This window comes from Musca vetustissima, unplaced genomic scaffold (assembly GCF_032173495.1).
Source record: "Musca vetustissima isolate MV318-11 ecotype Yass unplaced genomic scaffold, APGP_CSIRO_Mvet_v1 utg97889, whole genome shotgun sequence".
In the NCBI taxonomy this organism is placed as follows: Eukaryota; Metazoa; Arthropoda; class Insecta; order Diptera; family Muscidae; genus Musca; species Musca vetustissima.
The window spans coordinates 49,709-63,085 of record NW_026885169.1 but is presented as its reverse complement, the minus strand read 5'-3'; the positions used below and the strand labels follow the sequence as shown (position 1 = coordinate 63,085).

General features: G+C 38.8%; 1 protein-coding gene across 1 annotated transcript; it reads right to left on the bottom strand.

Annotated features, from left to right (window-relative positions):
- Window positions 1-7,190: 7,190 nt before the first annotated feature.
- On the bottom strand, window positions 7,191-13,139 carry LOC133332313 (uncharacterized; the record flags this gene model as incomplete). Its single annotated transcript, XM_061540714.1, has 4 exons — window positions 12,911-13,139; window positions 9,863-12,835; window positions 8,020-8,131; window positions 7,191-7,699 (listed from the first exon to the last, which is right to left on the bottom strand). Coding segments are annotated over exons 1-4 (3,823 nt in total), but the record flags the coding sequence as incomplete, so codon positions are not given.
- Window positions 13,140-13,377: the final 238 nt, after the last annotated feature.

Here is a 13,377-nt window from a genome sequence, read left to right as displayed (position 1 = left end):
ATATAAAGGACGTATATGTAAATCTAAACCGATTTTCACGAAACTTATCACACATCATTCTAGACTTACTTAAGTACGCTATGTCAAAATTCGTGTTAATCTAAAAATATATAGGACTTTGGTGCTACATTAACACAAAATCGGACGAAAATATAAATGGGAGCTATATCTAAATCTGATCCGATTATCGCGAAACTTATCACACATAATTGTAGGCTTAATTCAGTATGCTTTGCCAAATTTAGTGCAACTTTGGTGTACCATTTACCTAAAATCCGGCGAAACTATATATGAGAGCTATATCCAAATCTGAACCGATTTTCACGAAATTTTTGATATATGGGAGCTATATCTAAATCTGAACCGATTTTCACCAATTTCAATAGGGTCCTTGGCCAAATAAATGAACTGTACCAAACTTCATCCAAATCGGATTATAAATGCGACTTGTACTTTGTACAATTTTACATCAACAGACGGACGGACATGCTTAAACCGACTCAGAAAGTTATTCTATGCTTATTCTCAAAAGGAACCATGGGTGTGTCTCGATTTCTTTTGCCTGTTACAAACATATGTACAAAGCCACAGTGTGGTGAAGAGTATAAAAAGGGCAACTGTGTGTACAGTACTAATTTGTGTATACACTCCAAATTACTTAAATCGCTTCGTACTCGATTTGTACGAATGTTGTCATCAGTAATGTGTATAGTACTAATTAGTGTATACAGTCTACAGTATTTAAATCGCTTCGTACTCGAATTGTACGAATATCGTCATCAGTATCACTTGTTTGATTCAGATATTTCCACGTTTATCATTTTCATAAAAACAAATTGGGAATTGGCAACAACTACATAAAAGTGGTTTGTGAACTTAGTAAACATCTGTGGTTTGTATATCTACTATCACTTTGCTATAATTGCCAATTCCAATTCTATGCTATAATGGCCAATTCTGATCTAAACCAGTAAGGAAAGTAGTAAAGTCGGACGGGCCGACTATATGATACCCTTCACCACTATGGGCATATTAAACAGGACTATTTGCATGAAATTGGATGAAACAAAATATGTGATATTTATCTAAATGTGAATCTACCTAGATCTATCCATAAAGTATGTAAATCGACTTCAAACAAATATAAATAGGTCATCCGTTGGGCTATGTCTGTAATTCTAGAAAACGCAACTATAAAATTTTATGCTCAATTTTGTACGATGTGCAAACTTTGATGCCAATCTGACTAACATGAGGAGTTTGATACCCAATTTACTTGAAATCGGGCGAAAATATATATGGTGCGTCAATTACTTAAAATCAATCTATAATAAAAAGGCCTATATCTATCTAAATCTGAACCGATTTTCACGAAACTTGGCAGACATCATTCTAGACCTAAATGATTAGGCTGTACTAAATTTCGTGCAAGTCGAAAGATATATAGGGGGCACCATTTGCATGAAATCGGACGAAACTATACATGGGAGCTATATCTAAATCTGGACCGATTTTCTCGAAACTTGGCAGACATCACTCTAGGCTTAATTCAGTACGTTATGCTAAATTTCGTGCAAATCAAAAGATATATAGGGACTTTGGGCACCATTTACATGAAATCGGACGAAACTATATACAAGAGCTATTTCTAAATCTGGACCGATTTTCTCGAAACTTGGCAGACATCATTCTAGACCTAAGTGATTAGGCTGTACCAAAATTTCGTCCAAATCGAAAGATATGTAGAGACTTTGGTGCACCATTTACATGAAATCGGACGAAACTATATATGGGAGCTATATATAAATCTGGACCGATTTTCTCGAAACTTGGCGGGCATCATTCTAGGCTCAATTCAGTACGTTATGCCAAATGTCGTGCAGATCGGAAGCATATATAGGGACTTTGGGGCACCATTTACCTGAAATCGGACGAAACTATATATGGGAGCTATATCTAAATCTGGACCGAAAGTTGGCAGACAGCATTCTAGGCTCAATTCAGTACGTTATACCAAATTTCGTGCAAATCGAAGGATATATAGGGACTTTGGGGCACCATTTACATGAAATCGGACGAAACTATATATGGGAGCTATATCTAAATCTGGACCGATTTTTACGAAATTTGGCAGACGTCATTCTAGACCTAAATGATTAGGCTGTACCAAATTTCGTGCAAATCGAAAGATATATAGGGACCGTTTACATTAAATCGGTTAAATATATATATGGGAGCTATATCTAAATCTGAACCGATTTTTCCCAATTTCAATAGGGTTCGTCCTTGGGCCGAATAAGTGACCTATGCCAAATTTCATCCAATTCGGATCATAAATGCGACCTGTACTTTGTTTACAATTTAACATGGACAGACAGACGGACGGACATGCATAAATCGACTTAGAAAGTGATTGTAGGTATATTCTCAAAAGGAACCGTGGGTCTATCTCGATTATTTTTGCCTGTTACAAACATATGCACAAAGACATAATACCCTGTACCACCGTGTGGTGAAGGGTATAAAAAGGGGCAATTAGTATGGGGGCTACTGTTTCCTCTGCTCCCATCAAAAAGTTAAGTACCCTATGTTACCACAAATGTACTCAAAAATCGACTGTAAAAAATTATAGCTAACACTGATCAAACTAACATACAAACAACCAGTAAGGAAAGTAGTAAAGTCGGACGGGCCGACTATATGATACCCTTCACCACTATGGGCATATTAAACAGGACTATTTGCATGAAATTGGATGAAACAAAATATGTGATATTTATCTAAATGTGAATCTACCTAGATCTATCCATAAAGTATGTAAATCGACTTCAAACAAATATAAATAGGTCATCCGTTGGGCTATGTCTGTAATTCTAGAAAACGCAACTATAAAATTTTATGCTCAATTTTGTACGATGTGCAAACTTTGATGCCAATCTGACTAACATGAGGAGTTTGATACCCAATTTACTTGAAATCGGGCGAAAATATATATGGTGCGTCAATTACTTAAAATCAATCTATAATAAAAAGGCCTATATCTATCTAAATCTGGACCGATTTTCACGAAACTTGGCAGACATCATTCTAGACCTAAATGATTAGGCTGTACCAAATTTCGTGCAAGTCGAAAGATATATAGGGGGCACCATTTGCATGAAATCGGACGAAACTATATATGGGAGCTATATCTAAATCTGGACCGATTTTCTCGAAACTTGACAGACATCACTCTAGGCTTAATTCAGTACGTTATGCTAAATTTCGTGCAAATCAAAAGATATATAGGGACTTTGGGCACCATTTACATGAAATCGGACGAAACTATATACAAGAGCTATTTCTAAATCTGGACCGATTTTCTCGAAACTTGGCAGACATCATTCTAGACCTAAGTGATTAGGCTGTACTAAAATTTCGTCCAAATCGAAAGATATATAGAGACTTTGGTGCACCATTTACATGAAATCGGACGAAACTATATATGGGAGCTATATCTAAATCTGGACCGATTTTCTCGAAAGTTGGCAGACATCATTCTAGGCTCAATTCAGTACGTTATGCCAAATTTCGTGCAAATCGAAGGATATATAGGGACTTTGGGGCACCATTTACCTGAAATCGGACGAAACTATATATGGGAGCTATATCTAAATCTGGACCGATTTTCTCGAAAGTTGGCAGACATCATTCTAGGCTCAATTCAGTACGTTATACCAAATTTCGTGCAAATCGAAGGATATATAGGGACTTTGGGGCACCATTTACATGAAATCGGACGAAACTATACATGGGAGCTATATCTAAATCTGGACCGATTTTCTCGAAACTTGGCAGACATCACTCTAGGCTTAATTCAGTACGTTATGCTAAATTTCGTGCAAATCAAAAGATATATAGGGACTTTGGGAACCATTTACATGAAATGGGACAAAACTATATACAAGAGCTATTTCTAAATCTGGACCGATTTTCTCGAAACTTGGCAGACATCATTCTAGACCTAAGTGATTAGGCTGTACCAAAATTTCGTCCAAATCGAAAGATATATAGAGACTTTGGTGCACCATTTACATGAAATCGGACGGAACTATATATGGGAGCTATATCTAAATCTGGACCGATTTTCTCGAAAGTTGGCAGACATCATTCTAGGCGCAGTTCAGTACGTTATGCCAAATTTCGTGCAAATCGAAAGATATATAGGGACTTTGGGGCACCATTTACCTGAAATCGGACGAAACTATATATGGGAGCTATATCTAAATCTGGACCGAAAGTTGGCAGACAGCATTCTAGGCTCAATTCAGTACGTTATACCAAATTTCGTGCAAATCGAAGGATATATAGGGACTTTGGGGCACCATTTACATGAAATCGGACGAAACTATATATGGGAGCTATATCTAAATCTGGACCGATTTTTACGAAATTTGGCAGACGCCATTCTAGACCTAAATGATTAGGCTGTACCAAATTTCGTGCAAATCGAAAGATATATAGGGACCGTTTACATTAAATCGGTTAAATATATATATGGGAGCTATATCTAAATCTGAACCGATTTTTCCCAATTTCAATAGGGTTCGTCCTTGGGCCGAATAAGTGACCTATGCCAAATTTCATCCAATTCGGATCATAAATGCGACCTGTACTTTGTTTACAATTTAACATGGACAGACAGACGGACGGACATGCATAAATCGACTTAGAAAGTGATTCTAGGTATATTCTCAAAAGGAACCGTGGGTCTATCTCGATTATTTTTGCCTGTTACAAACATATGCACAAAGACATAATACCCTGTACCACCGTGTGGTGAAGGGTATAAAAAGGGGCAATTAGTATGGGGGCTACTGTTTCCTCTGCTCCCATCAAAAAGTTAAGTACCCTATGTTACCACAAATGTACTCAAAAATCGACTGTAAAAAATTATAGCTAACACTGATCAAACTAACATACAAACAACCAGTAAGGAAAGTAGTAAAGTCGGACGGGCCGACTATATGATACCCTTCACCACTATGGGCATATTAAACAGGACTATTTGCATGAAATTGGATGAAACAAAATATGTGATATTTATCTAAATGTGAATCTACCTAGATCTATCCATAAAGTATGTAAATCGACTTCAAACAAGTATAAATAGGTCATCCGTTGGGCTATGTCTGTAATTCTAGAAAACGCAACTATAAAATTTTATGCTCAATTTTGTACGATGTGCAAACTTTGATGCCAATCTGACTAACATGAGGAGTTTGATACCCAATTTACTTGAAATCGGGCGAAAATATATATGGTGCGTCAATTACTTAAAATCAATCTATAATAAAAAGGCCTATATCTATCTAAATCTGGACCGATTTTCACGAAACTTGGCAGACATCATTCTAGACCTAAATGATTAGGCTGTACCAAATTTCGTGCAAGTCGAAAGATATATAGGGGGCACCATTTGCATGAAATCGGACGAAACTATATATGGGAGCTATATCTAAATCTGGACCGATTTTCTCGAAACTTGGCAGACATCACTCTAGGCTTAATTCAGTACGTTATGCTAAATTTCGTGCAAATCAAAAGATATATAGGGACTTTGGGCACCATTTACATGAAATCGGACGAAACTATATACAAGAGCTATTTCTAAATCTGGACCGATTTTCTCGAAACTTGGCAGACATCATTCTAGACCTAAGTGATTAGGCTGTACTAAAATTTCGTCCAAATCGAAAGATATATAGAGACTTTGGTGCAACATTTACATGAAATCGGACGAAACTATATATGGGAGCTATATCTAAATCTGGACCGATTTTCTCGAAAGTTGGCAGACAGCATTCTAGGCTCAATTCAGTACGTTATACCTCATGTTTACGTCAATGTAAATAAAAAAAAAATAGGAAAACCAATAAGTAAAAACACAATAGTTTTTTTGGTTTGTTAATTGGTATTCGACAATGAGCCAAATACCTAAATATTTATTAAATAAAAATTAAATGGTAACAATTTTACCTTAAAATTCGCACGATCTGCGTATGCTTAGGAAAAAGCTTCTAGCGTTCAACGATCCCAAAAGAGAGTGAGAATAATAAGATGGTGAGAGGTGGGAAATGTCATAAACTTAACGAAAAATTATCGTTAAAATCAGCAATGCAATTATCACAAGGATGTAATATTACGAAGTGGGCAGATTTTAACGATAATATAGGTCACAATAGGTTGACCTATATTTTTAACAAAATTAATGTCTTACTTAAACATTTGGCGCCCACCTTTCAACATTGTTGGAATGTTGAAACCGAAAAAATACATTTATAATATAAGTATCATCATATAATTTTTTTTTAATTCATTTTATGTATTATTTTCTTTCTCTTTTTGTATTTAATTTTTTCAATGGTTCCCTAAATCTAAGACGTATAAGCCATTAGGGACCCCGCGGACGATCGGGCCATTAGGGACCCCGCGATAAATATATTTTTGGCAACGATCGGGCCATTAGGGACCCCGCGAAACGATCGGGCCATTAGGGACCCCGCGGACGATCGGGCCATTAGGGACCCCGCGGCTATATAGGATCATTAGGGATCCTTTTTAGGTACTGCACACCCCAGATAGTACCCATCCAAATATGGAGTACTGAGCCATCGGTAATCCGGGGAAGGTCTGGACACGGCTGGTCATAATTTTCGAATACAGCTCCGGACCCAATATTAAAGCCACCCGTCCAACTTTTTAAAGTTGAGGATCCGCTAGAGGGAGACCAAGATAGGAATCCTTAATTCTCTCCGGTACCGCTTCAGGAGGGGTGTAAACCTGTGCCATGTCACACACTCGAGCTGTCACTGCGACGGATTGTGCGGAATCATAGGTAGAGTGAATGGTAAACCGGCAAAACGAAATACCATCCACTTTCGAACAGGGCAGTCGCAGACTATGTACCAAGGATGTACATATTTGACTCTGTCTGACACATTGGTTGATCATTCCGCGGACTGGGATGGACGACTTAGAACTTACTAAGCGAACGACAAAACTTGGGGAGAGCGAAACCACACCAACAAGTGGCAGTCCCCCTAGGGAAGAGGCATCGTAATTTGTAGACGGACTAAATTCATCAGACGGACGGGATTCGGACCGATCATGCGGACGGACCCTGGGCTTCTGATACGGACGATGCTTACGAGCAGGACGAGATACGGACTTTTTGGGAAAGGACTTCGGACCATCATGAAGCAACGTATGATGTTGTTCATTGCACATACGACAAGTGCTTCGACTGCGGCAATCTTTCGCCAGGTGGGACCGTGCCAGACATCGTATGCAGTAACCATGCAGTACGACTGCCCTGTGTCGCTTATCCATAGGCAGATCTAAAAATTTGTCGCAAAAGCGAAGTGGATGTCTGCCGTCGCACAATTTGCAGCGATAAATCACTGGATCAGATGCAACCAGTGCCGCGTTAGTGACAGCAGGAGCATCTATCGATTTGGTGGCCGTAGGTACCGGTACCGGAGATAGAGGAACTGCATCGTTTTCAGAGGTGTCCATAGCTTCCTGAACTATAATCGGGGAATCAGTGGTGGCAGTAGTTACCGTGGCAGAGGAACCTGTAGCTCTATCGATCTCCTCCAACAATTCGTCGTAGTCCTCAAGTCCATCATCAGCGAAAAATGTAATTTTATCCATGTTACTATGGGGAAAGGTAGGTTAAAAAATATGGAAATTTATTCGGTCAAAACGACCAATTTTGTTATAGGCCGCCTTACAACACCATTTTCTATACGAACGTCGGCGACGCGAACATGTCCATCGGGACCGGGAATTACTTTTTCGACCCTACCTAGTTTCCACGACGTCGGGGGAAGTGTTTCGTGTCTAATCACGACGATATCATTATTTTGAATATTTCTCTGCGGAAATTTCCATTTATACCGCATGTGGAGAGTTTTCAAATACTCCTCCTTCCATCTCAAACAAAAATGATGAACTAGAGCCTGAACTTTTCGAAACCTGTTCACTATAGACAAGGGCTGTTCAGTAATTAAGGGCTCTGGAGGAGCGAGTAGTGGACCACCAATCAAGAAATGACCCGGAGTCAAAGCGACAATGTCAGTAGAACTATCTGACATAGGACAAAGCGGTCGAGAATTTAAACAAGCCTCGATTCTAGCCAACACGGTAGCTAATTCTTCAAAGGTATATTTCATATTACGAGCCTGCTTTCGAAAATGTAATTTAAAACTCTTCACCCCAGCTTCCCATAGTCCACCCATATGTGGAGCGCCAGCTGGAATGAACTGCCACGATAGGCCTTGAACTGCATAGTTAGATGAAACAGTTCCGGAACATTCTCGCAAAAACGACATAAAATTTCTTTCTATTTCTCTGGAAGCCCCTACAAAATTAGTACCATTGTCCGAAAAAACGGACCGTGGGCAACCACGACGACCAACAAACCTATGAAATGCGGCCAAGAAATTCGATGTCGACAAATCGGATACCGCCTCCAAGTGAATTGCTTTCGTCGAAAAACATACGAAAACGCAGACGTATCCCTTAGTAATTTTACAGGCGCGACCAGTAAACGATTTAATCTCGAACGGCCCAGCGAAATCTACCCCAGTGGTAGTAAAAGGCCGGCTGAACATGGTTCTTTCACGAGGAAGCGCAGCCATAATTTGACTCCTAGAACGCTTCTTCTCTAAAATACAAATTTTGCATCGATTTATTATCGACCGAATCAAACTTTTTAGTCGAGGGACCCAATATTCAATTCTAAGAATCCTCAACATCAACTGATTTCCTCCATGAATGGAAATCTTGTGGACAAATTCCACTAAAAGTTTCACAAATCTACAATTATAGGGCAATATAATAGGATGTCTTTCCGTATACGCTAGAGCAGGTGAATTAACTAATCTTCCATTCATTCGAACTACACCCATGTCGTCCAAAAAGGGGGTCAAAGGTACCAAAACACTTTTACCATTTAGCGGATTTTTTTCCAATAAATCCCTATATTCGTCCGCATAATGCACCTTTTGTGCTAGAATAATTAATCGAATGCGGACGATATTTATTTCAGAAGAAGTAACTATTTTGTCGACATGATCAAAGTTTGCCCTATGCGCTGGATGAGTCCGATGGAAGAATCTAAATATGTACGAAATTACACGAAGGGCTCTACCTAAACATGAGAACCTGGTAAGAACGTCCTCGTAGCTGTTGAAAAAGTTTGCGTGACATTTTACAGAACGCATTTCCGTATCCGTTTCAAGAGATGACAGATCACGGATTGACCATTTAGATTTAGGGTCAGTAAGCCAACGTGGTCCATGCCACCAAAGAGAAGAATTGGCTAATTCTAAAGGAGATAACCCCCGACTTCCCAAATCAGCAGGATTATCTTCAGATTTTACATGGTACCAATTATGGTTACCTACATTTTCTTGAATTCTGCAAACCCTATTAGCCACAAACGTAGTCCAAGTGGAGGGTGTTTTCCGAAGCCAGGAGAGAACTATAGTTGAGTCTGTCCAACAATAAACTTGACGAAACTCTATATCAATTTCACGAACTATAGTCTTTAGAAGCTCAGAGGCCAAAACAGCACCACATAATTCTAAACGCGGTAGAGAAATTGATTTTATGGGGGCCACCCTAGTTTTACACGATAGTAAATTGACAACAATATTTCCACTAGGGGTTTCGACGCGAATATAAACTACCCCCGCGTATGCTTTTTCCGAGGCATCAGAGAAAACATGCAGTTCAGCAGAAGAATTAGGAGTATACTGAACCCATCTCGGAATTCTAACTGAATTAACGTCTGTATATGAAGAGACGAATCTACGCCAATCGGCTTCTGTGGCTGGTAAAAGGGAATCATCCCATCCAATGTTGTCCAACCACACCTTTTGCATAACCATTTTTGCAACAATAATAACTGGTCCTAACCAGCCCACGGGATCAAACAATTTTGCAATGGCTGAAAGAACTTCCCGTTTAGTATAAGTAGATTTTTCCGCAATTGGAGCTACCTCGAAGTAAAATGTATCCAATTGTGCATTCCACCTTATCCCTAGCGGCTTAGAACTGCTAGATTCTACAAAAGATAATATTTTCTCATCTAATAGGTTAACAGGAGAGATTCCATCTAAAAGCGATATATTATTGGCTGTCCACTTCCGAAGTTCGAATTTTGCTGAAGAGAGTGCGGAAATTAATTGATTTCTAGAAGCTAAAGCTGTCTCCAGATCGTGTGCTCCCGCCAGTACATCATCAACGTACATACATTTGCGCAAAATGTGCGCAGCGAGAGGAAAATCAGCTTCGGTGTCTTCTGCGAGTTGCAGTAGCGTTCTAATTGCTAAATATGGTGCACAATTTACACCGAAAGTCACCGTTTGTAATTCAAAGTCGGAAACCGGTTTGGAAGGGGAGTCACGGAAAAGAATTCTTTGAAGCGAAGTATGCTTTTGATCGACACGAATTTGCCTATACATTTGTGTGATGTCGGAATTAAACACAAATTTAAATACTCTCCACCGAAGAATCAACAACACTAGATCAAGTTGCAAAGTGGGACCTACATAGAGCAAATCGTTCAGACTATTACCATTAGAGGTTTTGAAGGAAGCGTTGAAAACTACTCGAAGTTTGGTAGTTTGTTTATCGGGATTTATGACGGGGTGGTGTGGCAAATAGCACGATAAAGAATTAGTAGAGGAACTGGGAGATACTAATTTCATGTGACCAAGATCTAAATATTCTTGTAAAACCGCGTCATAAGTAACTTTAACATCCGATTTTTTTAACAAAGACGACTCATTCCTAAAGTATTGTTTCAAAACAGTTTCACGTGACTTTCCCAAATAATCAAAACAATTAATGTCAGGTTTTATTGGTAGTGTTACAATATATCTACCGTCCGACAATCGACGCGTTGTTTTCTTATAATTATCTTCGCAAAAACGATCAGAAGGGGACAAAAATTTTTGTTTCGGAGGTTCCTCTAACTCCCAAAAACGCAACAAAGTTTTATTTAACGAGTCTTCTTCTGCTATATCGATTTGGGTAGCAAATGTTCGAACTTCAGTTGTGGGAACGGGCCCAGTAACTAACCAACCAAAAATGGAGTTCTGGGCAAGCAAACTACCAGACAATAAGGATCGACAACCAGCTAATAAAATCTTCGGATAGAGGTCAGCGCCTAATAAGAGATCTACAGGACGCGGATCAAATAAATTAAAATCGGCCAACTGTAGATCAGGTATTTGCGATTTTAAGTCCGAACTCACTGCAAATGATGGAATATTTCCCGAAATAGAAGGCAAAACAAATGCAATAGTTTCTAAAACAACACAGCTATCAACAGGACTTCCAATTCTCAAGGAACATGATTTACGAGAAGTTGCGGAAACAGTACAATTTACTCCTGAGATAGTAGCGTTAGTGGAATGCACAGGTAGTTTGAGACGGTTTTGGAGTCGCTCAGATAAGAATGAGGACTCAGATGCTGGATCTATCAAAGCTCTAACTAAATAGGGAACACCTAAGTGAAGTATATTTACCATGGCTGTTCCTAACAAGACAGATCTATTTTGAGCTATATGAAAGACCTGACGAGGAACACAACCAGCAGATGTGGATGGTAAATTTTGCTCTGCATTCGAGGGAGGATTTGCGGGCCTATTATTCGTCGAAACTGAATTCACCGGAGCAGAACTAGTCGAATTGGAATCTACACGGTGTAATAAAGTGTGGTGAGGTTGATTACATGTCGAACAATGGCGACTACTATCACACTTTTTTACTCCGTGTCCTTTCCGGAGACAATTCACGCATAAACGATTGCGTTTCACAAATTTATACTTTTCAGAGGACGACAAGCTTTTAAACCGGGAACATTCAAACAATCTATGATTACTAGTGCGACAAAGTAAACAACCAGTTTTTCTCGACGAATTAATATCATTATTAGGACGAGTTGCCTGAGAATGGGCTGAAGAGTCTCCATGAGTGAAATGAGACTGTACCTTTTTAATTGTACGCTTTGTCGCGTCATTACCACGCATATCGTGTAGACACATTAATGTTTGAATACGTTCTGTCAAAAACGCATCTAAATCTTTCCACAACGACAACGAAGATTTATCTTTCACACTCTGTTCCCATAATGTTTGTGTGATTTTAGGAAGGCGTTGCAAACACAAAAATACTATTATAGGATCCCAATTATCAGTAGAAATGTCATAAGTAGACATTGCCGACAGACATCCATTTATGCCACGTTGTAGCGATTTCAAATTAGAACAAGTTTCACTATCAAGGACGGGCAAAGAAAAAAGCAATTTCAACTGACTGTGTACAATAACACGAGGATTATCATAAGTTTCCTTTAAAGATTTCCACGCGAGAACAAAACTACGATTAGTTAATGGAAATTTGGAAACTATTTCACGAGCTTCTCCACTAGTCTTTCGAACCAAATGACACAATCGTTCGATATCACTAAGCCGGGAATTATTAATATAAACGGCTGTAAACAAATCACGAAAAGTGGGCCATGAATGAAAATCACCTTCAAAAACGTCAGTATCACATGGCGGAAGCGCAAGATTATGAACGCTATCATTTGGAATTTGATCTAAAACAAAACTCCTAGTAGCGCTTGCCGATGTATCAGCCGGAATACCTACTCCAGGAGAAGCCTGAGTAGATGAGCTTAAATTCACTCTAGAATCTAGCTGACCAGCTACTGAATGCTGCACTAAAGACACAACCGAGCTATCAATAGAGGAGTTTAATGGTGTGTCCCGATTCGCTTTAATATGCCCCAACTTTCGTTTAATAGCGGACAAACACCTTAAGTAAGTCTGATAAGAAACTTCATACTTACTATCAACCGAATCAATATCTTCTTTTTTTGCCTCTACGGAAGACATCAAATACTCCAGGCATTTTCCATACATATCATATGCCTGTGCCCATAACTTTTGGATTTCCTCACTACGAACCTCTAAGTCATATTTATCTAATTCATCAGTATCTAGGGCATTATAATGAGCCTCGAACTTAACCACAGCATCTGTGGCTCTAATGAATAGATCTAGAGGAGTGATTGGCATATTGAACTATTATAAAATTTCAAACAAACCACAAAAATCACTCTAAATAGTTCCAAAAAGAAACAGCAGCAAAAAGTATTACGAAATAGGTTAATTTCAAAATTCCCCAAGTAGATTGGAATTCAAATTGATCCTTTTTTCCAAATTTATAACTCACAATAGAGTCAGAAAATACCAGAAAATCAAAAATAAGCAAATAATTTTTCTAGAAAGCGGCTTAGAATTCTCAATTACTATC